At 37.8% G+C, this 26,966-nt stretch overlaps 1 protein-coding gene across 4 annotated transcripts in view; it reads left to right on the forward strand.

The window, feature by feature from the left end:
* ATL2 (atlastin GTPase 2) overlaps positions 1-26,966 on the forward strand; it is a gene marked incomplete at both ends in the record, with an annotated part of 57,068 nt that overhangs the window by 21,332 nt on the left and 8,770 nt on the right. For all 4 annotated transcript variants that reach the window (XM_079720853.1, XM_079720852.1, XM_079720855.1 and 1 more), the window contains 6 exons: positions 3,427-3,671; positions 20,298-20,432; positions 20,683-20,787; positions 24,401-24,451; positions 24,751-24,807; positions 26,281-26,373. In XM_079720853.1, the coding sequence (XP_079576979.1) occupies positions 3,427-3,671; positions 20,298-20,432; positions 20,683-20,787; positions 24,401-24,451; positions 24,751-24,807; positions 26,281-26,373 (686 nt within the window). The remainder of the gene's footprint in view (positions 1-3,426; positions 3,672-20,297; positions 20,433-20,682; positions 20,788-24,400; positions 24,452-24,750; positions 24,808-26,280; positions 26,374-26,966) is intronic.

Consider the following 26,966-nt stretch of genomic DNA (forward strand, 5'->3'; position numbering starts at 1 on the left):
TAGGTGCCAAGCGTGTTCTAAGTACTAAGAGAGTGGTCAGTAGGGTGATTGGGATCCTTATTTTTGTGGCACATACTTTCTATGGAGGGGGAGATATAAGGCACACATGTAAACAAATGAAAAAAGTTATTTTAAATACTGAAAAGGGCTGTGGAAAAAACCCCTGTTTTGTTAAAGTGATGGAGAGGGGTCTGTAATTTAGACTGAGTGGTTGAGGAAAGCCACATGGAGGAGATAACATTCGCACTGAGACCTAGATGATGGAGGAGCAAGCCACGTAAATTTCTAGGGACAGAGCATTCCAGACAGGGGAGAACACAGGACAAAGATTCTGGGGTGGGAAACAGGTTTGGCCTGTTCAAGGAACAGCAAGAGGGGCAGATTGCAGGGGCCAGATCACACAGAACTGTGGAGGCTGTGGTAAGGAATTTAGAAGATTCTTTTCCCCTCTATTTTCTGGTTATGGTGGGGAACTAATTGAGGGTTTTAAGCAGAGGATTGGCAGTCTAGGAGGGGAGACATGTAATAAATAAGTACTTACATAAATATTCAAATGATGGGTGGATTAAGATTGGGGGAGTGTAGGAGGACTAAATTTGGTTAGGAACCTTGGGGGAAGATATTCCTGAGAAAATGATGTTTAAACTGAGACTTAAGGAATTAATTAGGGGAACAACATGGGAAAGAGTATTCCAGGCAGAGGAATATCATGGGTGAAATAAGAGTCTAGAAAGAGCTTAATAGCATAAGGATCTGAAAAAAGGTTAGCTTGTCTATTTGTAGTTTACACAGGGGAAAATAGCACCAAATGGGGCAGGAGAGATTTGGCAGTGAGTACAAGATTTTATGAGGCACATGTCGGATTTTAGTTGTTAATGCTCTGTAGCAGTGATTTTAAGGAGAGTAACTTAATCACATTTACATTTAACCGTATTATTCAGTTGCTACTCTGTGAGGACTGGTTTGGAGGAGGGGGCAAGAAGGGAGACCAGTTCAATACCACCTTAAGTGAGATAAGATGGTGGTGATGAGAATAGGGATGGTATCAGAAGATTTTGAATGAAGACAAATATAAGACCTTCGTTATTGGTTAGATTTAGGGGTAAGGAAAAGGAGGGATGTATCATGGACAGCCCTCAGGTTTGTGCCTGCAAATAGGTAGATGGTGATGTTGTTACACAGCTACACTGGTCAGTTGAAGGTCACTGTAGAGTTTTAGCATTTTAAGGTGTAAATAAAAGCTTTTCTTTAGGATTGATTATTTTAAAATTACTGTCACCTTAATGACAATCACCTGTAATGCTTACGATGTATCAAACATATTTCAAATCATTTAATCCTGATGACAACTTAATGTGGTAGGTGCTGTTATTATTCCCATGTTACAGATGAGGAAGCAGGCATAGAGAAGTTAAATGACACGCATCTAGGCAGTTTTGCTTCTTGGTTCATTTTTTTAAATTATTTTATTATTTTATTTATTTATTGCTTCTGTTGGGTCTTCATTGCTGCACGCGGGCTTTTCTCTGGTTGCGGCGAGCGAGGGCTACTCTTCGTTGCAGTGCGCGGGCTTCTCATTGTGGTGGCTTCTCTTGTTGCAGAGCATGGGCTCTAGGCCCGCGGGCTACGTTGTGCCACGTTGTGGCATGCAGGCTCAGTAGTTGTGGCTTGTGGGCTCTAGAGCGCAAGCTTAGTAGTTGTGGCACACAGGCTTAGCTGCTCTGCGGCATGCGGGATCTTCCCGGACCGGGAATCGAACCCGTGTCCCCTGCACTGGCAGGCGGATTCTCAACCACTGCGCCACCAGGGAAGCCCCTCCTGGTTCATTCTTAACCACTAATTAGGCTTGGAAGGTTTTAATCACACAATTTGCATACTGTTTGGTAATATATTAAATTGGAATTTAACTATGTTGTACTTTTCCTGGAAGGTTTACTTTTTGTGCATTCAAATAGCATACCTGGCTATATCTGTATAGCATTGAAACAAGCAGTGATAATATGCTTTTTAATTAAATACTGATTGCTTTTACTTTCAAAAATTCTCCTTTGAAACTGACTGCTCTTTATATTACATTATATTGTTACTGTTTGCAACACCTTTTGAAATAGTGTTGATTTTGCTTTGTACAGTTAAATGTGCCTTGTGATGTGAAGGTAAAGGCTCTAATAGTCTTTGCAAATCAGATAAGCTAGATGTTTCTTTCTGTAAAGAAATTAAAAATTCATTAATGTAGGTATATAATCTTCGTGCTGAGAATAGTGTTTGTGTGGATAAGGTATTGGTGCACTAATAATGTGCCACTCCTCAGTGGACTGGCTGTCTCCTCGGTGAGGAGGGGCTGTCATTGCATTGAACACAGTAGATACTGTATGTCTCCTTAGATTGGAGACTGGCACTTAGTAGACAACCTCAAGGGGAGAGTCTTAAAAATGTTGATGTGGGAGAGGATAAAGTCCCCAGGAGTGTTGCTAGTGGGATCAAGCAATTGATAGAGAAGAAAGGCAGACAAGGTACATAGTCTCTGAAACTAGCTATTAAGTGGGTTTAAAAACAAACAAACAAAAAAACAAAACAAAACAGAAACCTAAACTTTAAAAAACTCTCTCACCTGTTACATATTCTGTAGTTATTTCTTCATCACTATTCAGTAAAGTTCTTCTGCAAAGGTTAACTTCTTTTGGTGTGCTGGGTGAACAAAAGAGTTTTTTAGGAGCTATATAATTTTGAAGGGGTGTCTGTGGTGTTTGGTGAAAAAGGGCCCTAGAGACAGATGAATCTCTGCACCTCGTTGACTGTTCTTCTTATGTCTTCCACTAAAACATTAATCCTGTGCTTTGTTTTAATAAGGAATGCTATACTTTTAGGTAACTCTTATTAAATTAGGGAACCATTAGCTTTATCATGTGTCATTTTTGGAAATTTCTTAGGACCTTAACCCTTGAAGTTTCAGAATGAAAAATAATGTTTACAATTTATATGTATATTTTAATCTTTGTAACTTGGAGTAATTTCCAGGTGATGCCTATAGGGAAATTGGAATCTGAATTATTAGGTGAAATTGATTTTCCACTCACTACATCTGGTTTGTGTGTGCATACAGTAGCAAAAGTTGTTTATAGAATAATACAGTGTTCAAGAACAGCTGCTGCTCACATTTAGCTGTTAAGACCTGATTGAGATAGAGGCCTTACTTAGTATTCCTGCTTATCTCTATATATAGTAGGAAACTGACTGGTATTCTTGGTCCTATTACAGAGGGAGTGAGAAATCCAGTGTGTGTTTGAGCATCACTTTTTGTAACTATTTCCAAATGACCTATAATGGAGGAGAAGTTATTTGAAATTTTGCTTTAGTTGTGATCCTTTAGGAAAAGTTTAGAATGCAGGAATTAAGGTAACCTGTTTCTCTCTTTTTTAACTCTAGGTGAGAATTATGAAGATGATGACCTAGTAAACTCTGATGAGGTTATGAAGAAACCATGTCCAGTACAGATTGTTCTTGCACATGAAGATGACCATAACTTTGAGCTTGATGAAGAAGCTTTGGAGCAGATATTGCTACAGGAGCACATACGAGATCTTAACATAGTAGTGGTATCCGTGGCAGGAGCTTTTCGTAAAGGGAAATCATTTCTACTGGACTTCATGCTTAGATATATGTATAACAAGGTGAATAGTGTCTTTTAAATTGAACTGAGTTAAAAACAAAAATTACCAACCAATACTGTTTAAAAATAATAGACAAAAAACAGTAAGAGCTGTATCTTTAATTTTACGAAAATACAGTTCTTGATAAGACTTCTCAGTTAAGACAGTAATGTAAGTTTGTTTGAGCTCTTGATTCTTCTTCATCTCCGTAATTCCTTTTTGCATGTAGTACATATTGAGGCATATGATTGAGCACCTGTGTTCCAAGCATTGTAGCTCTAACCTAAGATGTCTGAGTATACTCTAAAGTCTCTGAAGCACTGTTCAGTCTCTCGCTTTTTGTTATTTCCTCACACCTTCCCCTTCTCAATCGCCTTTACAACAGTGGGTGAAGTAGGCTGATAGAGACTTCTGTAAAGGTATACTTATGCTCCTCAAATAAGTCTCCTTCAGAGACTTACTTTTTGAGATAAAGTTCAGTTCCTTAAAGTGACTTCCATGGTCTTCCATGATCTCTGAGTCTCATCCCTTGTCTCTGTATGTCAGGTATACTATAGTTTTTGCAGTTCCTCGAGTATGTCGTGTTATCTGTCAAATGTTGCTGTACTGTTGGCTAATCTTTTTTCGTAGGAAGCCTTCCTTGGTTTCTAAGACTGTGTTATGACCATATGGCACAGGTCCTATGTTTCATTGATACTACTTTAGTTACTTATTTTTCCTGGCTAGTTTACTGTCAGGAGTGGGCCTTAACTTGATTACCATATCTCCCATGCCTGGCACGGTAATTGGTCCATAGTAAGAACTTATTTTCTATTTTGACTGATGAGTCACCCTTTCTCTACACATTTTCACTTTTTGATGGTACCAGACAATTATTTCCCTCCCCCTCCCTGACTTTGACTTTCTCCCCTGAAAAAAAGCAAAAAAAAAAAAAAATTTTTTTTTCCGCTGGAGTCAGAGTAGTTTTCTAACAGTTGAAAGTTGGGCTGAGGGAATGAGAGTTTGATAGGAACCAAGAAGGAGGAATTGGAAATTTGTAGTGGAGCACTTAGGGGGAAGGTCTTTATAGGAGGAGGCTTTAGACATTCAGAAGGCCACATGAAGGTGCTAGAAATAACACTTTGACAAAATTATATAATTGTCTAAATGTCTGTCAGGGTGTTCACCTTTACAAGTTCTGTGTAAATCTGTAACTGGACATGCATCCTACTTGAGATAAGTCATAAGGCAAACATTCCTAGTTGATTTTCAGGAAGCTTTTCAATATTCTTTCCATAGGGATCTCTTCAGGCATGTTCAAGCATGCCTGAGTATCAAGAATGTAGTTCATGATAAAGAACACTATTTTACACAAGTTGGAAATTGAGAAAGATATAGTATTTTAAGGTTTTTCCACTTAGACTTGATTATTTTCCAGAATTTTACATCTGAAATAGAGAAATGTATAAATAGTGACTTATTCTTTAAAAAAATAAAGTCTGTACGTTTAAAGATGATAAAGAATTTCTGTATTTTGAGGCTCTAACTCCTCAAGTTAGCTTGTGTATATTGTTTCTATCTGTGTCTGAGCTGTTCACTGCAAATGTATTTGATTCCAAGTAGGTCACAGACAGAATGTTAGAAGGGGAAGGAAGCTTAGATCACTTGTCTAGCAAGTTTCACCTTAGGTACCATTTCTTTTTCTTTTTTTTTTTTTTTTTTTTTTTTGCTGTACGCGGGCCTCTCACTGTTGTGGCCTCTCCCGTTGCGGAGCACAGGCTCCGGACGCGCAGGCTCAGCGGCCATGGCTCACGGTCCCAGCCGCTCCGCGGGATGTGGGATCTTCCCGGACCGGGGCACGAACCTGTGTCCCCTGCATCGGCAGGCGGACTCTCAACCACTGTGCCACCAGGGAAGCCCAGGTGCCATTTCTTATTTGATCTCTTATCAATTAGTAGTGGCTGTTCAGAGGGGGGGTAGCAGCCCACACGTGTCATATATTTGTAATCTCTGAACTAATAGAATTTCCTCCTTTGTGGGTAAGATACTGAAGCCACAGAATATTAAGGAGGACCTGAGGCTACACACCTAGTTAGTGGTTTCTAAGCTAAATGTCTTTATTAATTTTCATTCATAAGGTTTCCATATAGGATTCCTGATGTAGATAATCTTATTCTGTCAATTGAAAATCACATTAAACAGTGTTTGATTTGGAGGAATAACAGGCTTCTACTTATACTGACTTAGTGGTGGGTCATGCTTTTCCTAGGAGATGAAAGTAAAGGAGAAAAACCAGTGGGATAGTTTTGGAATATTTCATTAACCTATATGCCTGCAAAGATGGGATGGTAGTTGAAGAAGGTAGGAGATGAACAGTGGCTTTATACAGTCGTCCCTAGCTATCCCAGAGTGGGGGTAGGATTGGGGTGGGTATTGATTCCAAGACCTCCAGTGGATGCCAAAATCCCTGGATGTCCAGGTTCCTTATATAAAATGGTGTAGTACAGTCAGCCCACTGTATCTGTGGGTTTCACATCAGGAGGACCTACTGTACTGATTTCGTATGTCTTCGGTATTGACCTGAGTCAATTTATGTAAAGCAGTTCACCAAAGGAGCCAAATGTAAATATTTTACTTCATGATTTAGAAATAGTTATGTGTTTTAATTTTGATTAGTTAGTAAAGGAATCATAACAAAGCTGAATGTGAGCTCTTTTCTGTTGGATAAAAACAAAAACTTCAGTAGCTAAGTTCTTAAAACCAAGAATATTCTGAGATTGTTACCAAACATTTCCAAATTACAGGGGAAGTTCTGATTTTTAGGTCTCATTTTCTTGCAAAGTAAATAGCTTCCTACACAGTTTTTTTTTTTTAAGCTGCTAGTTGTATTATGAAAATAGGTTGTTTTTGCTTGAAATATAGAAGGAAAGAAATCAGTCTTTTGTAAACTTGAGAAGTGAATTACAAGTTTTTCTAGAATAAAATTCCTTCATGTCATGTTGGAATTAATCGGTTATTTATTTTTAAAATAAATTTATTTATTTTATTTATTTATTTTTGGCTGCGTTGGGTCTTCATTGCTGCGTGTGGGCTTTCTCTAGTTGTGGCGAGTGGGGGCTACTCTTTGTTGTGGTGCGTGGGCTTCTCATTGCAGTGGCTCCTCTTGTGGAGCATGGGCTCTAGGCACGTGGGCTTCAGTACTTGTGGCACATGGGCTCAGTAGTTGTGGCTCACGGGCTCTAGAGCACAGGCTCAGTAGTTGTGGCACATGGGCTTAGTTGCTCTGTGGCATGTGGGATCTTCCCAGACCAGGGCTCGAACCCGTGTCCCCTGCATTGGCAGGTGGATTCTTAACCACTGTGCCACCAGGAAGCCCAAGACTGAATAATATTCTGTTGTATACATATATCACATTTTATTTATCCATTCATCGTTAGTGGGCATTTGGGTTGTTTCCACCTTTTGGCTTATGAATAATGCTATAATTCTATGAATATGTTAATATAACATATATTCACTAATTATATATAATACATTAATATATAATAATGAATGATAATGGTATGAGGTAAGGGTTCAGCTTCATTTTTTTTTTGTATGTGCCTATCCAGTTGTCCCAGCACCATTTGTTGGAAAGGCTATTCTTTCCCCATTGAATGGTCTTGGCACCCTTGTTGACAGCTAGTTGGCCATAGACATGTGGCTTTATTTCTGAACTCTCAGTTCTGTTGCATTGGTCTGTATGTCTGTTCTCATGCCAGTACTAGACTGTCTTGATTACCTTTGCTTTGTAGTAAGTTTTCAGAACAGGAAATGAGTTCTCTTATTTTGTTCTTTTTTCAAGATTGTCTGTTCTAGGTCCCTTACAATTCCATATGATTTTTGGACTTAGTCTGTCAGTTTCTATGGGAGGTTAGCTGGGATTCTGTTGGTGATTGGATTGAATCTAAAAGGTCAGTTTGGGTAGTGTTGCCATCTTAATATTAAGCATTTCAATCTTTGAACATGGGATGTTTTTCCATTTATGTGGATCTTCTTTCATTTCTTCCAAAAATGTTTTGTAGTTTGCAGAGTATGTTTTACACTTCTTTTGTTAAATTTATTCATTTTTTGTTGATGTTATAAACAGAATTGTTTTCTTAATTTCATTTTCAGATTGTTTGTTGCAAGTTTACAGAAACACAGTTGATTGTTTTGTATTGATCTTGTATCCTGCAACCTTGTTCAACTCATTTATTCATTCCAGTAGTGTTTTTTTAATCATTTTAAGTGAACAATTTTTATTTATTTATTTATTTATTTAAATTTATTTATTTATTTATTTATGGCTGCGTTTTGTCTTCATTGCTGTGCATGGGCTTTCTCTAGTTGCCTCGAGCAGGGGCTACTCTTTGTTGCGGTGCGCGGGTTTCTCATTGCGGTGGCTTCTCTTGTTGCAGAGCACGGGCTCTAGGCACACGGGCTTAGTTGCTCCGCGGCATGTGGGATCGTCCTCGACCAGGGCTCAAACCTGTGTCCGTGCATTGGCAGGCAGATTCTTAACCACTGCACTCCAAGGAAGTTCCTGTTCCAATAGTTTTTTAGTGGACTTTTTAATGTTTTCTATATATAAGATCATGTCACCTGTAAATACAGTTTTCCTTTTTCCTTTCCAATCTGAGTACCTCTTATCTCTCTCTTTCTTAGCTAATTGTCCTGGCTAGAGTCTCCAGTACAATGTTGAGTACAAAGTGATAAGAGCAAATATCCTTATCTCTTTCCTAATCTTTAGGGAGAGGCATCTAGGTTTTCACACTATGTATGTTGTTAGCTGTAGAATATTTTTGTATATGTTTTTCAATCAAGTTCAGGAAGTTCTGTTTCTAGCATGCTGAGAGGGTTTTTATTTTCTTAATCATGAATGGATGTTGGATTTTGTTAAATGCTTTTTCTGCATCTATTGATGTGATCATATGATTTTTCTTTAGCCTGTTGATGTGATGGATCACATTATTAATTTTTTGAATGTTGAGTTAACCTTGTGTCCCTGGAATAGTTAGTTATGGTGTATAATTCTTTTTATACAATGTTGGATTCAATTTGCTAATATTTTGTTGAGTATTTTTATATCTATGTTCATGAGATATATTGACCTTTAGTTTTCCTTTCTTGTTATGTCTCTATTTGGTTTTGGTATTGAGATAACACTGGTCTCATAGAATGAGTTAGGAAGTGTTCCTTCTACTTCTATTTCCTGCAAGAGCTTAGAGAGAACTGGTATCATTTCTTCCTTAAATGTTTGGTAGAACTTACAAGTGAAACTGTCTGAATTTGGTTCATTCTTTTTTGAAGGTTATTAATTATTGATTAAATTTCTTTAGTAAATACAGGTCTATTCAGATCTATTTTTTCTCGTGTGGGTTTGGTAGGTTGTGTCTTTCAAATAATTGGTCCATTTCAACTAAGTTATCAAAATTTTGGGCATAGAGTTGTTCTTAATATTCTTTTACTATCTTTCTAATGTCCATGAAATTAGTAGTTTTGATTTCTGATATTTCCTCTTTGATTTCTGATATTATTATTTGTCTTTTCTCTGTCAAATCAATTTTATTGATCTTTTCGAAGGACCAGCTTTGGTTCCATTAATTTTTTTCCCTGTTGTGTTGTTATGCTATTTTCTTGTGTTCAGCTTTATTGGTGTCTGCTGTATTTTTATTCTGCTTCTTTAGGTTATATTACTCTTCTAGTTTCCTAAGGTGGAAGTTTAAATGATTGATTTTCGATCTTTTTTCCTAATATATGCACCCAATGCTATAAATTCTCCTCTAACTATTGCTTTCACTGCATTTTACGTATTTTCATGGGTTGTATTTTCATTTTCATTTAGTTCAAAATATTTTTAAATTTCTGTTGAGATTTTTTTGATCCGTGTGTTATTTAGAAGTGTGTTGTGTAAACTTCAAGTATTATGGGGTTTTCCAGCTATGTTTCTATTACTGGTTTCTAGTTTAATTCAGTTGTGGTCTGAGAGCATACTTTGTATGATCTGTTCTTTAAAATTTATTTTAAGGTGTGTTTTAAGGCCCAGTATATGTCCTATTTTGGGGAATGTTCTGTATGAGTTTGAGAGGAATGTGTATTCTGTTGTTGTTGGATGAAGGAGTCTATTGGGTTGGCCAAAAAGTTCCTTCGGTTTTTAAGTAAAAATAAAAGACACATTTTTCATTTTCACCAAGAACTTTATTGAACAGCGTATTCCCCGTTTTGTTCCACTACCTTCTGCCATTTTCCAGGCAACTTCACAGTTCCATCCACCCAAAACTTTTTATCTTTTTGAGCAAAGAACTGTTCCAGGTGCCTTTTACAGTCTTCCAGGGAATTGAAATTTTTTCCATTAAGAGAATTTTGTAAAGACCAAAATAAATGGAAATCCGAAGGTGCAATGTCTGGTGAATACGGCAGATGAATCAGAACCTCCCAGCCAAGCTGTAACAGTTTTTGCCTGGTCATCAAAGAAACATGCGGTCTTGCGTTATCCTGATGGAAAAGTATGTATTTTCTGTTGACTAATTCTGGATGCTTTTCGTCGAGTGCTGCTTTCATTTGGTCAGTACTTTTTGGAATTTTCGTTTGGTTTTCCGGAAGGAGCTCATAATAGAGGACTCCCTTCCAATCCCACCATATACACAACATCACCTTCTTTGGATGAAGAATGGTGTTTGGTGTGGTTGGTGGTGGTTCATTTCACTTGCCCCACAATCTCTTCTGTTCCACATTATTGAACAGTATCCACTTTTCATCACCTGTCACAATTTGTTTTAAAAACGGAACATTTTCCTTATATTTAAGTAGAGAATCACGTCAGAAATATGGTCAAGAAGGTTTTTTTTTGCTTAACTTATGTGGAACCTAAACATCAAAGAGATGAACATAACTAAGGTGGTGCAAATGATTTTCATTGCTTGATTTGGATATTTTGAGTATGTCGGCTATCTCCCGTGTGGTATAACGTTGATGGTTCTCAATTAATGTCTCAATTTGATCACTGTCAACTTCAGCTGGTCTACCCGAACGTGGAGCATCGTCCAGAGAGAAATCTCCAGTACGAAACTTTGCAAACCACTTTTGACACGTCAGATCAGTCACAGCACCTTCTCCATACACTGCACAAATCTTTTTGCGTTTCAGTTGCATTTTTACGTTTCTTGAAATAATAAAGCATAATATGCCAAAAATGTGGCTTTTTTTCTTCCATCTTCAGTATTAAAATGGCTACACAAAAATTCACCAACTTTGATAAGTTTTTTTTTAAAGGCATGCTGGTATGACAGCTGTCACAATACAGTCTAACAAAATTGTTTCGAATGAAGTTAAAGACAACTAAGCACTACTAGAGCCATCTTATGGAAAAAACCAAATGAACCTTTTGGCCAACCCAATATAATGTCAATTAGATCCACTTGATTGTTGGTGCTGTTCAGTTCAACTATATCCTTACTGATATTCTGTCTTCTGGGTCTGTCAATTACTGACTGAGGGGTGTTGAAGTCTCCAAGTATAATAGTGGATTTGTCTTGTTTCTTCTTGCAGTTCAGTTCTTGCCTCACGTATTTTGATGCTTTGTTAAGTGCATACACATTAAAGATAACTGTTAAGTTTTTCTGGACCCCTTTATTATTATGTAATACCACTCTTCATCCTGATAATTTCCTTGTCCTTAAGTCAGCTCGGTCGGAAATTAGTATAGCTACTCCAGCTATTGTTTGAATAGTGTCAGTGTGGTATATCTTCCTCCATTCCTTTTCTTTATGTTTAAACTGGTTTTTTTGTGGACAACAAATATTTGGGTCTTTTTTTTTAATCCACAGTGACAGTTTCTGTCATTTAATTGGTTTATTTCAATCATGCACATCTAAAGTGATTTTTGATAGGATTGGATTGTTATTTCTTATGTTTGTAATTTTCTATTTGTTGTACTTGTTTGTTCTTTTTTATTTTTTTCTGCCTTCTCTAGCTTTAATTGACTATTTTATATGATCCTACATTCTGTTCTTTCTTAGTATATCTATTATACTTCTTTAAACATTAAAAAAAAAACTGGTTTCCTGGAGTTTGCAATATACATTTACAACTAGTCTTAGTCTGCTTTAGAATATTACTATACTGTTTCATGGGGTAGAGCAGGTACATTATGACAGAGTATTCCCAATGCCTCCCTCCTATGTCTTATGATGTTGTTAATATCCTCTGTGTTATGTACCATAATCACCCAATACATTGTTGCTATTAGCACTTCATACACATAGTTGTCTATTAGATGAATTAAGAGAAAGAAGAATAAAAGATTTACTTTCTTGTCTTTCTTTGACATTCTTTTATATATATATCTGAGTTTCTGACCTATATTATTTTCTTTCCCTTGGAAGAACTTTTAACATTTCTTTCAAGGCAGGTGTACTGGTGACAGTCTTCCTCAGTTTTTGTCTAAGGAAGACTATTTCTCCTTCACTTTTGTAGGATAACTTTGCTGGATACAGAATTCTAGGTTGGTGGCTTTTTTCTTTCAGCACTTGAAATATTTCACTCTATTCTCTTCCTGTTTGTGTGTGAGAAGTCCAAAGTGATTCTTATCCTTCCTTGTTCCTCTACAGGTAAAGTGTTTTTTGTCTCTGTTTTCTTTCAGGATTTCCTTTTTGTCTTTGTTATTTTGCAGTTAGACTGTGATATGTCTGGTATAGATCTTTTGGTATTTATCCTATTTGGTGTTCTCTGACTTTATTGGATCTGTTTTTTAGTATCTGTCATTAATTTTAGAAAATTCTCAGCCATTATTACTTCTGATGTTTCTTTTACGCTTTTCTCCCTTCTCCTTCTGGTATTTCCATCACACCTATATTACACCTTTTGCAATTGTCCCACAGTCCTTGAGTGGTCTGTTCTGTTATTCTTATCCTTTTTTGTCTATGCATTTCAATTTGGGAAGTTTCTATTGTGTCCAGTCTGTGGATAAGTATATTAAAGGTATTCTTTATTTCTATTACAGTGTTTTTTATATCTAGCATTTTCTTTTAATTCTTTGAGTTTCCATCTCTCTGCCTACATTACTTGTTTTTGCACATTTTCTACTTTTCTCATTAAAGCCCTTAAGATATTAATCCTAGTTATTTTAAATTTACTACCTCATATTTCAAAATCTGCATCATATCTAAGTTTGGTTCTGATGGTTGCTTTGTCTCGTCAGTCTGTTTTTCCTTACCTCTTGGCATGGCTTGTAATTTTTTTGTTGAAAGTCAGGCATGAAATATCAAAATAGGAACTGACAGTTCAGTTTTTAGTGTGAGGTGTTATGTTAATCTAGCTCTAGCTCAGAGATGTGTTTAATGTTTCCTGCTGCTTTAGGTCCCAGAGACTTCAGTTTTCTCCCCCTCCCCCATTATCCATGGGTTTCTCTGAGAACTCCTTAAATAGAATGTGTCTTGCAGCTCTCTCAGTTGTAATCCACTGTCATTGTAGTGGAGCCTGGTTGATGTGGTGGTAAGGTGTGGGAGAGGAAAGCTATATCATTTTATGATTAAGTCTCAGTTTTGTAAGTGGGCCTGAGTCCCTGGGCTGTGACCTTCAGAAGTGTTTCTTAGCCTTAACAATTTTTTTTCTCCCCTTACTTGAGACAGGAAGGATAGAGGGGCTGGAGTTGATGAACTGCCCTTTCCAGGCTTAGATAAAGCTCTGATAAGGTAGTTTGTCTTGGAGGGCAGGCCTTTGTTAATGGGGACTGTTATCAGTGCTTACTTTCCTGAGTGTATTTGAAAATGGTTGCAGGGAATTCCCTGGCAGTCCAGTGGTTAGGACTCAGTGCTTTCACCGCTGTGGCCCAGGTTCAATCCCTGGTCAGGGAACTAAGATCCTGCAAGCTGTGCACCATGGCAAAAACAAAACAAAACAAAAAAAACCTCAGGGAGCTCCTTGAGGTAAAACCCAAGAAAGTGGGGGCCTATGAAGCCTGAACCTCCACGAGAGGTCTTAGGTCTCAGGCTAGTCTACTCTTAGCTTCCAGCAGTTTGTCCAAATTACCATTTAAGTGTTTCTTCCAGTTGCTCCAGCAGCTTCTGCTCCTTGGTAACTGACCTCAGCTTGTGATTCTTTGTATTTGCCTGTCTCTCAGATATTGGTGCGCAGTTTGCCCTGTGACCTCAATTCTCTGATCTAAGAAAGAAAGTTTGTTGATTTTCGTATTGAGCTTTTTTCTTGTTGTGAGGCTGGTGTGCTTTTTACATTAGCTTTATATATGGGAGCACTGAGGCTGGAAGTCCAGTGGAAGACTGTGAAGTCAAATCTCCATGCCAAACCTTAATTTAATAACTAGAGGTGTTTCGCCTTTCTGTTCTAGTAGCACTCAAGTACACTTAAAAAAAAACTGGTTAAAAATGCATAACAGAATTTACCATTTTAATCATTTTTAAGTGTACAGTTTAGTGGCATTAAGTATATTCATATTATTGTACAATCATCATCACCAGTGCATCTCCAGAACTTTTTCCTTCCCAAACTGAAACTCTGTACACATTAAACTCCTCATTCCTCCCCTTCCTCCAGCCCCTGATAACCACTTTTCTACTTTCTGTATGAGTTTGACTACTCTAGTTACCTCATATAAGTAGAATCACACAATTTTGTTATTTTGTATCTGGCTTATTTTACTTAGCATAATGTCTTCCAGGTCAAGGTCACCTTTTAACCAGAACCTTAAAAAAAAGGTTATTTACACTTCTTTGGTGTGTACCTAAGTTGATATAGTTGTCCTTGTTTGAGCTAGTGCCTTGGGTCAGTCATAATATCATCTGTTTGTCCAGCCACAAAAGGAAGGAGTTGGACATGAGGGTGGTTAAGATGTTAGACAGTTTTAAAACTGTTTTAAGAGTCTAGTGTTGCTTAATTTGTTCCAGGACTTGTAGAGTATTCTTACCTATTCAAATGAAAACTGTAAATTATGTTTGGTGGTCAGAATGTGTATATTAACTCATTCTATTCACTGATTTGTGTGTTTAATGTTAATAACCTATCTCCAGAATTAGGTACTAGTTTTATACAGATTAAGATTTTCATCTGTTATGGTTTTTTTTGTTTTTTTTTTTTGCGGTACGCAGGCCTCTCACTGTTGTGGCCTCTCCCGTTGCGGAGCACAGGCTCCGGATGCGCAGGCTCAGCGGCCATGGCTCACGGGCCCAGCCGCTCCGCAGCATGTGGGATCCTCCTGGACCAGGGCACTAATCCGTTTTCCTCTGCATCAGCAGGTGGACTCTCAACCACTGCGCCACCAGGGAAGCCCTGTTATGTTTTTTTAATTTATTTATTTAATTTTTGGCTGTGTTGGGTCTTTGTTGCTGTGTGCGGGCTTTCTCTAGCTGTGTCGAGTGGGGGCTACTCTTCGTTGCGGTGTGCGGACTCCTCATTGTGGTGGCTTCTCTTGTTGCGGAGCACGGGCTCTAGGCACACAACCTTCAGTAGTTGTGCCTCATGGGCTCTAGAGCGCAGACTCAGTAGTTGTGGCACACGGGCTTAGTTGCTCCGCGGCATGTGGGATCTTCCCAGACCAGGACTCGAACCTGTGTCCCCTGCATTGGCAGGCGGATTCTTAACCATTGCGCCACCAGGGAAGTCCCATCTGTTATGTTTTTATGGGGAATGCTTCATAACTAGGAAGGATCTGCTCTTTTATTGTATAGTTACTTGGGTCTTTAATTTCATCCTTTTTGTCCCTTTTTCTCCTCGCTGTGATGAGTTACTATGGCTTTTGAATGGGCCTTTATTCTTCTGGCCTGCCCATTGTTGGAGTCAGTAAGATTGGGAACAGGGTGTATGGTCTGATACATATAGACCTTGGTTGGACCACCAAGTCTGTGTTTCAAGTTTACCAGCTATTGTTTCACTTTGTTGCAAGAGAATGTTATCTTTCCTGTGGTGAAATAAGAATTTGTTTCTTATTATTTAGAGTAGGTAGGGGTTCTTTATTGTTTTTTTAAATTTTTAAAAAAATTTATTTATTTTATTTTTGTCTGTGTTGGGTCTTCGTTGTCTTTGTTGATGCACGTGGGCTTTCTCTAGTTGCAGCGAGTGGGGACTACTCTTTGTTGCAGTGTGCAGGCTTCTCATTGTGGTGGCTTCCCTTGTTGCAGAGCACGGGCTCTAGGGGCACAGGCTTCAGTAGTTGCAGCACGTGGGTTCAGTAGTTGTGGCTCACGGGCTTAGTTGCTGTGCGGCATGTGGGATCTTCCTGGACCAGGGCTCGAACCTGTGTCCCCTGCATTGGCAGGTGGATTCTTAACCACTGTGCCACCAGGGAAGCCTGGGTTCTTTATTGTTGATAATTATATTACACTGGTAAGTCTTCTTGGCAAGGGTTTATGTTTATTCACTATAATATTTGACTACATTTAAAGTTCAGGTGTTTTCATATTGCCTTTTGCAACTGAGATTTATTCAATAAGATTTTTTAATTTTACTGGAGGATTAAGATCATTTTAGAAATTTCGAGTTTTAAGGCCTTTTTTTGTCCCTACAGTAGTAAATGGTGTCAGATTACCGTTTTTCAAGTTCTTAAGTTTGCTTTTACTAACTTATGTCAGCAAATAGTATCTGTTATCAGCAAGGCTGCTTCTAGAATTCATTAGAATGCTCCTCGAGGGCAGGAATGTTTGTTCTTTTTCACTGCTGTATCCCTAGAACCTAAAACAGTGGCTGGCACATGGTAGGGATTCAATAAATATTTGTTGAATGAGTATATATGAATATGTTAAATTTATCCGTATTCAGTATGTTAGAGAAATAGCAAGACTTCTTAATTTCATGTTTTGAAATATCAAAACTTAGTGGTTTTAATTATCTAGGTTCTCTGACTTACCTTTTATTTCATCCTTTTATTGACTAATCAGTTTAGTAAACATTTCCATTACAGGGTAAACTAAGAAGAGATGATATATAGTCAATAGATTTTTTAAATGAGACACCAATTCTTTTTAAAGTTTCTTTGGAGAGGGTAAGGTTAACAAACATCTTAGCCTATGATATCAGTCATCTATATGTTTTAAAATTTATTTTTACTCTCTTGTTCATGTAATTGTTTCTAGGAATAATTAAAAGGATCATATTTCTTTTTTTTTAGTAAACCTATTTATTTATGTATATATGTATGGCTGCATTGGGTCTTTGCTGCTGCACATGGGCTAGTTGTGGTGCACGGGCTTAGTTGCTCTGAGGCATGTGGGATCTTCCTGGACCAGGGCTTGAACCCGTGTCCCCTGCATTGGCAGGCGGACTCCCAACCACTGCGCCACCAGGGGAGTCCCTAAAAGGATCATATTTCTTAGGTATCTCTTACACATGCTCAAAAGGGAACACATTGAAGCTTAATAATTAAAATTTTTAATGTATTTATTTATTGAGCAAATATTTTGAGTGCCTACTGCAAGCCAGACACTATTCTCTCTTCTGGGAGTACTATTCTATGTTTTGAGAGGAAAAAAAAGACAAAACTTTCTTTCTTCATGGAACTTACATTCTCATAGGAGAGTTAGGGAAACAAGATGTAGAATAAAAACATTTCTCTAATAGGGTAGATTCTTTTAAGTTACTTGTGTAGGTTGGACCTTTTAAAAATAATCAGTTCATTAAATACCACTTTGACATTGTTGGGGAATGAGATGCCACATGTGAGAGCCTAGAATAGGGCAAGGCACTTTGGTAGGAACAGTTTTGTAAACAAAAATGGAGTTTACAGCCCTTGCTCTCCGTATTCACACAAGAACTGCAGTACAAAGCTATTTAAAGATAACCACCTTCAGTGTCGATAATATGCTTTAAGAGTCCACAAAAGTCGGAGTTTCTTTCTTTTTTTTTTTTTACATCTTTATTGGAGTATAATTGCTTTACAATGGTGTGTTAGTTTCTGCTTTATAACAAAGTGAATCAGTTATACATATACATATGTTCCCATATCTCTTCCCTCTTGCATCTCCCTCCCTCCCACCCTCCCTATCCCACCCCTCTAGGTGGTCACAAAGCACGGAGCTGATCTCCCTGTGCTATGTGGCTGCTTCCCACTAGCTATCTATTTTACGTTTGGTAGTGTATATATGTCCATGCCACTCTCTCGCTTTGTCACAGCTGTGACAAAGTGAGGGAGTTTCTTGACAGCTGGCTCAGTCTAGGCAGACAGCGGGTGGAACAAAGGTATAGAGATGCTAAACAACATACGTATTTGGGAATAGTGACCTTTTTGGAGTGGTAGAAACTGGAAGAGGGGTGTGTGTGTGTGTGTGTGTGTGTGTGTGTGTGTGTGTGTGTGTGTGTGTGTGTGTTGGGGGAACTTATGAGTACTATCAGGAGCAGAGATAGAAAAAGTAAGTTAAAGGTGGATTGTATGCAGCAGGTCTCTAGATGGTCCTGTAAATAAATGGGGAGTCACAGATGACTTTTTAGTAGGACAGTGGCAAGATTACATTTCTTGTTGAGAAAATTAAGTGACTATGGGAAGGATGGGTTGAAGAGTACGACAGGGAGGTTCCAGGCTATTTGGGACATCTAAAGTATAGCCCAGGGGCAGACCATAATCCCTGTAAGGGTGCCTCCTGAAGCACAAGTGCATAGTATATAATGTGAATAGAATTGTGCCATGTGGCAGGCAGCCTTGTGACCAACAGAGGGATGAGGGTCAAAAGTTGAAGATACTGAAAGTGAAGAAGAGAATCCAAGAGAATTTTGTAGTTAATAGGATTGGTAACCTACTGGGGATGGGAGTTTTTTGGGATAATAATAATTATAGATGGTTTGAAGTTTAAGACGGATCTTCACATTAGGTAGTGATGGTCTGGACAACACTTTTTTCCCCCACCTTGTATCTCGTTTTCATAAATTGCTTCATCCCTCATTGAGCCTACCATACCCATCTTTTTTCCACCCCTAATTTGAACTTTGATATCTGTTTTGGACTATATAGTAAAGCTTATTAGAAGTATTTCTGAAACAAAGGAATTTTTCCTGTGGGGGGAGGTACTTTGAGAAAATGGTATATGGGCTTTAAGTATACTTAAAGTATAGGGCTCTTTTCTTAAAAACGTATTTATTTATTTATTTTTAGCTGTGTTGGGTCTTTGTTGCTGTGCGTGGGCTTTCTCTAGTTGTGACGAGCAGGGGCTACTCTTCGTTGTGGTGCACGGGCTTCTCGTTGCGGTAGCTTCTCTTGTTGTGGAGCACGGGCTCTAGGCGTGCAGCCTTCAGAAGTTGCGGCTCGCTGGCTCTAGAGCACAGGCTCAGTAGTTGTGGCACATGGGCTTAGTTGCTCCGCGGCATGTGGGATCTTCCCAGACCAGGGCTCAAACCCGTGTCCCTTGCATTGGCAGGCAGATTCTTAACCACTGTACCACCAGGGAATTCCCTAGGGCTCTTAATATATGTCAAAGTTATTTATTATAGTCCAGATTTAATTTTCTAGATAAATTACCTTATGGTATAGTAACTTTTATATAATTTTATGATATTTAATTATAACAGTCTAGCCCTGTGAGGTACGTTAAAACATTTTATTATGGAAAAATTTAAATATACCCCCAAAATAGTAGAGTATAATGAACCCCAGTATACCTATCAACAGTTTGCTGGTCTTGTTTCATCTGTTTTTCTCTCTGCCCTTTTATTCTTTTTTTTTGCTGAAATATTTTAAAGCAAATGCTGAGCATATTCTTTCACCATAAATACTTGAATATTTAACAGTTAAGGACTTTATTGTTATTATTAATACAACCACAAAACCATTATCACACCAAGCAGTCATCTTTATCCCAACTTAACACCATCTAATATAATACCCAGTCTGGATTCAGATTTCCCTTTTGATTTCGAAAAAGAGTTTTATAGCTGGATTGTTTGAATCAGGTTTCAAACAAGTCTTGTGGTTATTTTTAAAGTTGATATTTTTTAAAGAGAAAATTAAGGCAGTGTGAAAACATTTTAGTATAAGCTATTCTAAGAGAGCAACGCTGTTTTGACAGCCATTCTGTCTGGAACTTAGTTTTGTACAAGGAGGTATCAAAATAGCTAGTATCTTTTTTTTTTTTTTTTGTGGTACGCGGGCCTCTCACTGTTGTGGCCTCTCCCATTGCAGAGCACAGGCTCCGGATGCGCAGGCTCAGCGGCCATGGCTCACGGGCCCAGCCACTCCACGGCATGTGGGATCCTCCCGGACCAGGGCATGAACCCGTGTCCCCTGCATTGGCAGGCGGACTCTCAACCACTGTGCCACCAGAGAAGCCCTAGTATCTATTTTTTTATGATTTTTAAACATAGGAAATCTTCCCAAAATGGGGGAAGTGGGTGTGACCCCACTTATTTAGAAGCCTAGAGCATGAAAATGTGAGCTATTCAAGAAGGTTCAGGTTTGGAGGAAGACCACATCTCTCTTAGCCAAAACACCCTAGATGGGATTTGGGACTGTTTTTGTAAGTACTTGTGTAATGTTACAGTATATTTTATCTCCCTGGATGTACCTTCCTCATCTATAAAATGAATGGATGATTTCTTTTAATTTTTATTGAAGTGTAGTTGATTTACAATGTTGTGAAGAGTGGGTGATTTCTTATATTCCTTTTGAGTTCTTATTTTTGTGTTTTATTTTCTATTTATGCTTGACTTTAACAGGATTCTCAAAGTTGGATTGGTGGAAACAATGAACCATTGACTGGCTTTACATGGCGAGGTGGTTGCGAAAGAGAAACAACAGGCATACAAGTCTGGAATGAAGTGTTTGTGATCGACAGACCTAATGGAACAAAAGTGAGATTCTCTTTATAGTTTTTTACTGTTTTTTTCTTCCATATTCTTTCTTGAGCAAAACAACACAGAACTATTAATATTTGATAACTTTAACATATGTGGATTTTATTATGTCAAAATGTGAGATACTTAAGTTAGAGGACTTTTCTTGACTTAATTACTGATTTTGATATTAACCATTTTATATTTGACTTTTATAGTCACTATTGGTGAATTTTTTACTTAGTATTTTAAACTTTTAAATTCCTAGGTGGCTGTGCTGCTAATGGATACCCAGGGTGCCTTTGATAGCCAGTCAACTATCAAAGATTGTGCAACAGTGTTTGCTCTGAGCACTATGACTAGCTCTGTCCAGGTGAGATACAGAGATGCTGTGGTATGGTCAGGTCAGACAATCCTAATACCTTTGCTCTTCCTCAAAATGCCTTTTGATTGAAGGAAAAAAAAAGATTAAAATTAGAGAAACTATTTACATTTAGTATTGGTCATTTACATTTCTGTGCTTGCTGTTCTGGCTTACAATGTGAAATTTCATACTTTTAGTGCTTACCAGGGAAGCAGTGAACCAATAGCCAATCCCTTTGGTATTTCATCATAGCATCTATGCTTTTTTCTTTTTAAAGGAATATATATTATTGCATGTTATCCTTAATTGAATTCAAGGATATTCAGTTGATATTGAATTCAATTCAATTCAGTCATATACAGTAAAATATAGTGTTTCTTTATTTTTTGGCTAAACCAAACAAACAAACAACAAAACCAAGTAATTAAATTTAGTTTTCTACTCGATATGTATGACAACTCGTACATGATTATTTGAACTAATGGAGGTAGAGGCATAATAATTCGTATTTAGGAAACCTTAATGATGTTTATATAATAAACTAAGGACTTAGAGCACCTGTTTCATTTAGAAAGGGGTAAAATCCTTTCTGTTTTTTTCACTTACGCTGTACCCTAGAGTTATGTTTGGGTTCTGTCAAGTTCTAGTCTCTTCAGGCTAGGCCATCTCTTTTCTGTATAATTTAGACTAATTGCACTGAATTAAACCACCACAGGTCATTTTTTATTTCTTTACTTTCTGTTTCCTGAGCTCATCTGTGGTTGATACTTCTCTGGCTGAAAAATGAATTATTGAAGTATGGTGGTTAGGTCCAGCTGGTGATGTATCAAGATGTATATTTGCAGATATTTTAAAAAGTATGTGCTTCTCCTGAGATAAATATTTCTTATGGATGGTAGATTATTGGTGATACCGTCACAGTGTCTTGGAATTTTTGTGCTTTCCATTAATATCTGGAATGTACGACCAGTTTCTATTAAAGTTCCCATTTCCTTTCTTCCTCAGTTTGAAGTGTATCTAGCTGTCAGAGTGGAAACAAGTTTTGGAATTATTATGAGATAAAAGAGAAGTGGCTTCTTTTTATTATAGGGATGGGAATATGTCACTACAAACTAAGTGATGTTATTGGGGACCCTCAGAGTCTCTTTTTTTCAGTTTGTCCTACCTCTTTTTCTCTGATCTTGCAGGGCAGCACAACTGCCATTTTCTTGAGGCAAGCAGAAGCCACATCTTTGTGTTTATATTATCGCATTATAGCCCTTCAGATTAGCTGGCTCTGTGGCTTGCATTAAATTATAAGTTCTCTGTCCTAAAACTTATACCATGGTGTTCTCTTGTTTATTCAACTTTATGATAGCAAGAGAACTGGTTTTGGACAAACACGTAAAGCCATTCAGCCACTTTCTTATCATAAAACAAAGATTTTGCCCATCTTGCCTATCTCACATGTGGTTTTGTGGGCAGTCAGAAATGAGATCCAAATGAGATAATGCATAAGAAAGCGGTTTGTAAACTAAATAATCAAGAAGATTAATTTTTTTTTCTTTTTTAAGGCCGCACCTTGCGGCGTATGGGATCTTAGTTTCCCAGCCAGGGATGGAACCCGTGCCCGCGTGCATTGGAAGCGCGGAGTCTTTTTTTATTTATTTATGTACGTATGTATGTATGTATGTATATGTATGTATGTATGTATGTATGGCTGTGTTGCTGTGCGTGGGCTTTTCTCTAGTTGCGGCGAGTGGGGGCTATTCTTCATTGTGGTGCGCGGGCTTCTCATTGCGGTGGCTTCTTGTTGCAGAGCACGGGCTCTAGAGCGCAGGCTCAGTAGTTGTGGCACACAGGCTTAGTTGCTCCGTGGCATGTGGGATCTTCCTGGACCAAGGCTCAAACCTGTGTCCCCTGCGTTGGCAGGCGGATTCTTAACCACTGCGCCACCAGGGCAGTCCCAGGAGTGCAGAGTCTTAACCACTGGACCACCAGGGAAGTCCCTAAAATTAGTTTTTTTTTTTTTTTTTTTTTTTTTTTTTTTTTTTTGTGGTATGCGGGCCTCTCACTGTTGTGGCCTCTCCCGTTGCGGAGCACAGGCTCCGGATGCGCAGGCTCAGCAGCCATGGCTCACGGGCCCAGCCGCTCCGCGGCATATGGGACCCTCCCAGACCGGGACACGAACCCGTATCCCCTGCATCGGCAGGCGGACTCCCAACCACTGCGCCACCAGGGAGGCCCTAAAATTAGTTTTTATTATTGCTTCTTTCCTGATTCTTGAGGCTAGATTTCTCTCCTTCCTTACATAAGTTATCTGGCTGATAGATCAATGACAAATTGATCCCTTTGTCATTTATTCTTTCAAAAAATAATTACTGAGCATCTATTAAGTACAACACAATATGCTAAGTACTAATGATCTACAATAAACAAATCTTCTTTTCTGTTTGCTATTTACAACCTGGCCCTGACAATGAAGGGATCTGGTCCTATTTTCTAAAAGCTAAGGCCCATATGGGTGAGAATAGGTTGGTTATTCTTTCAGTTTTTAAGTTTAAATCTAGAGTTTAATCACCTCATCATTAATTACTTTTTAAGAACCTGTTTGGAATTAGTCAACTGAGAATATCATTTTAGGTTTGCCGGGCTATATCGGCTGTTTATATTCTTGACCTCCAAGTGATTAAAGTAGATTATCACTTATTTGCTGTTAGAACAAATAGTTCTATATTTGGAGTAACCCTATTTTCTTAGATATAAGTTATTTCCTAGCAGAGGTGACCACTGTGGACATCCACTTTTCTCCTTTGGTGGTCTAGGTCATCTTTTAAAGACCTGACTCAGAAGGATTGGACCTAGTGAATCTTTTCTCCAGTTGCTGTTTCTTGAGAGTACTTAAGTTTCCGTTATCAGCTCTGGTGTATGGGCCTTGGAAAGTGGAAGAGTGCGTGTGTGTGTGTGTGTGTGTGTGTGTGTGTGTGTGTGTGTGTGTGTGTGTGTGTTTTAGCTACCACAGTCTGGTAAAATTTTCATGTTAAGTTATTTAGACTGAGTTTGCTTAAGTAAAATGATAACCGTAATATTAGAGTCAAGTTAGTTGAGGCACCCACTGAATAAACCATAAACTATATGCTATGAATGCTCCAGGGAGGAATTTATCTTTGTATTGGGTTGGCCAAAAAGTTCGTTTGGGGTTTCTGTAACATCCTACAGAGAAAAATCCGAACGAACTTTCTGGCCAAACCAAGAGAACTATGCCCTTCACATTCATTGACTTAGAAAAACAGTTGGGTAGTTGGGGAAACTCTTCACTTAAAAAAAAAAAAAATCATGTTGTAACATTAAAGAAACTTACTATGTAATATACTTTTTTTTTTTTAAATGTCTGCTGCCTTCTTGGCCCCATATGCGTATATTCATGATTTTTACATAGTTTACCACCACTGCTTCCCCCTTAATGTTTTATCCTGACTGTCAAGAAAAAAGAAAATTCTTTTCATGAACCACTGGTTAAGATAGTGACTGAGTCATTCATTTGTGCTCAGGTGTAAAATAGCCTTCGTTTCCACAAGTAAAGTTATACACGGCTGGGTATTCAAAGTAAAACACTAATAAAAACAAAAATTTGTTTTAACAGGTGTATAATTTGTCTCAAAATATTCAAGAAGATGATCTTCAACACTTGCAAGTATGTATGTCTCAAAGAATATATGCCAAAGTATTGAAAATTTAATTCCCACTTTGTTGTGACTTTACACCAAGAACCTGTAATATTGTAAGAAGATTGACCATTATATGGTTTTAAACAGATGTACGACTTCTTAACTAGAAGAAATTGTAAAGTATATGCAGTCTTAAAAAATTAAATGCTTGGCTTTCAAATGATTTTAAAGGCTCTGACATCTAGTCGTCTGATATAGAATAGCTTTACAGAGGTCTTCTTTCAACCTCTTCGGGGGCATTATTTTAAATAATTTGATTTAATAGTTATTTACAGAATACGGCAGACTTGCAATGGAAGAAATCTACCAGAAGCCATTTCAGGTAAATAAATATTTTATCATTAAAAAAAAATTTATCTATGAAAAGCTATCATCTTGTATCTCTGGAGATATGAGGACATTATGTGAAACTCATTTTTAGCAACAGATCTAGTGGAATTGAAACTAATTTATGGTAATGTCATCACCATCTTATCAGTAGCAGCTTACAGGATAGGAAATAGAACAAATGAATATAGACTGGTTCTTAATACTTTTACTTAAAGAGGTTAATAACATTTCTCTTGACTGGATATTACTTCCAAAACTTGAGTCAGTCATGTAAATTTCTTTTATATGTGATAAACTACTAGAAAATGTTATTGGTTGTACATGTGCGTGTGTGTGTGTGTGTGTTTGTGTGTGTGTGGTATATTACAAGTTGAGGTTAGACCTGTTATTCTTTATTTTTGTTTCAAATAGAAAAGTTTCAGAATTTATTATATCTCTCCCCCATGTGTTTTTTCATTACTTTTAAATGCTAGGTGCATAATATGAAGTCAGAAATTAACCTTGGTTTGAGAAGCATATGCTCTGCTTGCTTCTGTGGAGTCTTACCATTAGAGATTTAAAAAAAAGCAGAGTTAATTTCAGATAGATTCTTTTTTGAAATAAGTGTAATCTGGAAGTAGACATCGTACTATTTGGTTAGTTGTGTTATAGTAGGTGAGAATGACTCCACCCTGTTTGCTCATCAGTGTGTGAAGTCCTTCTTGTGTGATAGCATCACTGGTGATTCTGTTAGTGGGTTACATTGATTCTGCCTCAGTCTTGTCTGGCTCAGGTGATCACTTTTATGAAATATTTGGGCAGGTTATGATGTCATTTTGTGTATATGATGAAATATACTCTATTTGGCCTCTATCAGTTTTTCTGAACTGGGGTAATTTTGCCACCCAGAGGGCATCTGCCAGTGTCTGGAGACATTTTTGGTTGTCACAGTTTTGGGGAGGAAGTTCATGCCATTGGCATCTAGTTTATAGAAGCCAGACATGCTGTTCAACATCCTACAAAATGTAGGACAGCCGTACACAACTAAGAATTATCTGACCCAAAGTGTCAGTAGTGCTGAGTTGAGGAACTTAAGCATTTAGGAATAAAAAATTCTGTGAAAAGAACTAATTGGTCTAGAATTAGGTTAGTTGGTCTTCTAGTTACACAATCTTGACTTAAAATTATGACCTGTATACCCCAATATGTCTTTTGTTTCTTTTTAAAATATCCTGTATTATTGCTTGTGGTGACTCTTTATACACAGTGAGGTTCTGAAATGGAGGTAGTTTCTTGGTATAGGAGCTGGGAGTATTGTTGGCTTATGTAGGCTCTTGATATAACTATGAGTAGTATTAAGCCATTTGGTTACTATAGCTTTTGATAAGGATTGTTTTTAGGGAATAAGGGGTGCTTCAGTTATTAAAGTAGTAATTTTTGGTAAAATTTTATAAGAAATGATTTCAATTTTTTTCCCTTTCTGTAGACACTCATGTTTTTGATTCGAGACTGGAGTTACCCTTATGAACATTCATATGGTTTGGAAGGTGGGAAACAATTCCTTGAAAAGAGATTGCAGGTAAGCCCCCATTTCTTAGAGAGGAGAACATAAGCACTAAGCCCCAGGTGAAGGTGTGGACTGTCTGGACTGCTGCTTAGACTACCAACCTCTAAGTGTCATTGGAACAAATTGAGTATCCCAAGTTAACCCAGATAACTGCATACATAATTGATGAGAAGTAAATTGGTAGCACTCCTGTGAAAGAGCACAATAGAAATGCCCTCAAGTAGAAGTTAAGGAATGGATATTTCTCTCCAGAGCCAACTGCCCCTTCAATAAATCAATATTCAAAGGATAAAAGTTTGAAGTAGACTAACTTTTTGATCTGCTCAGGTTGCATGCATTTCTCTTTCTGGCCCAGCTGAGCTTCTGAGCATTTGGGACAGGCTGGATAATCTAGTGTGGATGCATTGAACACAGATGATGTGAGACTCTCTTTCCAAGGAATACTATCTCGTAGAGTGGCAGCATATAGAGAAAAAAGGGATCTTAAACATTATCTAGTATAGGCTTTACACACACACACACACACACACACACACACACACAAAACTGGGATCCAGAAAAGTGACTTGCCTTTGGTCACTTAACTAATCATTGATAACCGGGAG

This window comes from Hyperoodon ampullatus (genome assembly GCF_949752795.1).
Source record: "Hyperoodon ampullatus genome assembly, chromosome: 15".
In the NCBI taxonomy this organism is placed as follows: domain Eukaryota; kingdom Metazoa; phylum Chordata; class Mammalia; order Artiodactyla; family Ziphiidae; genus Hyperoodon; species Hyperoodon ampullatus.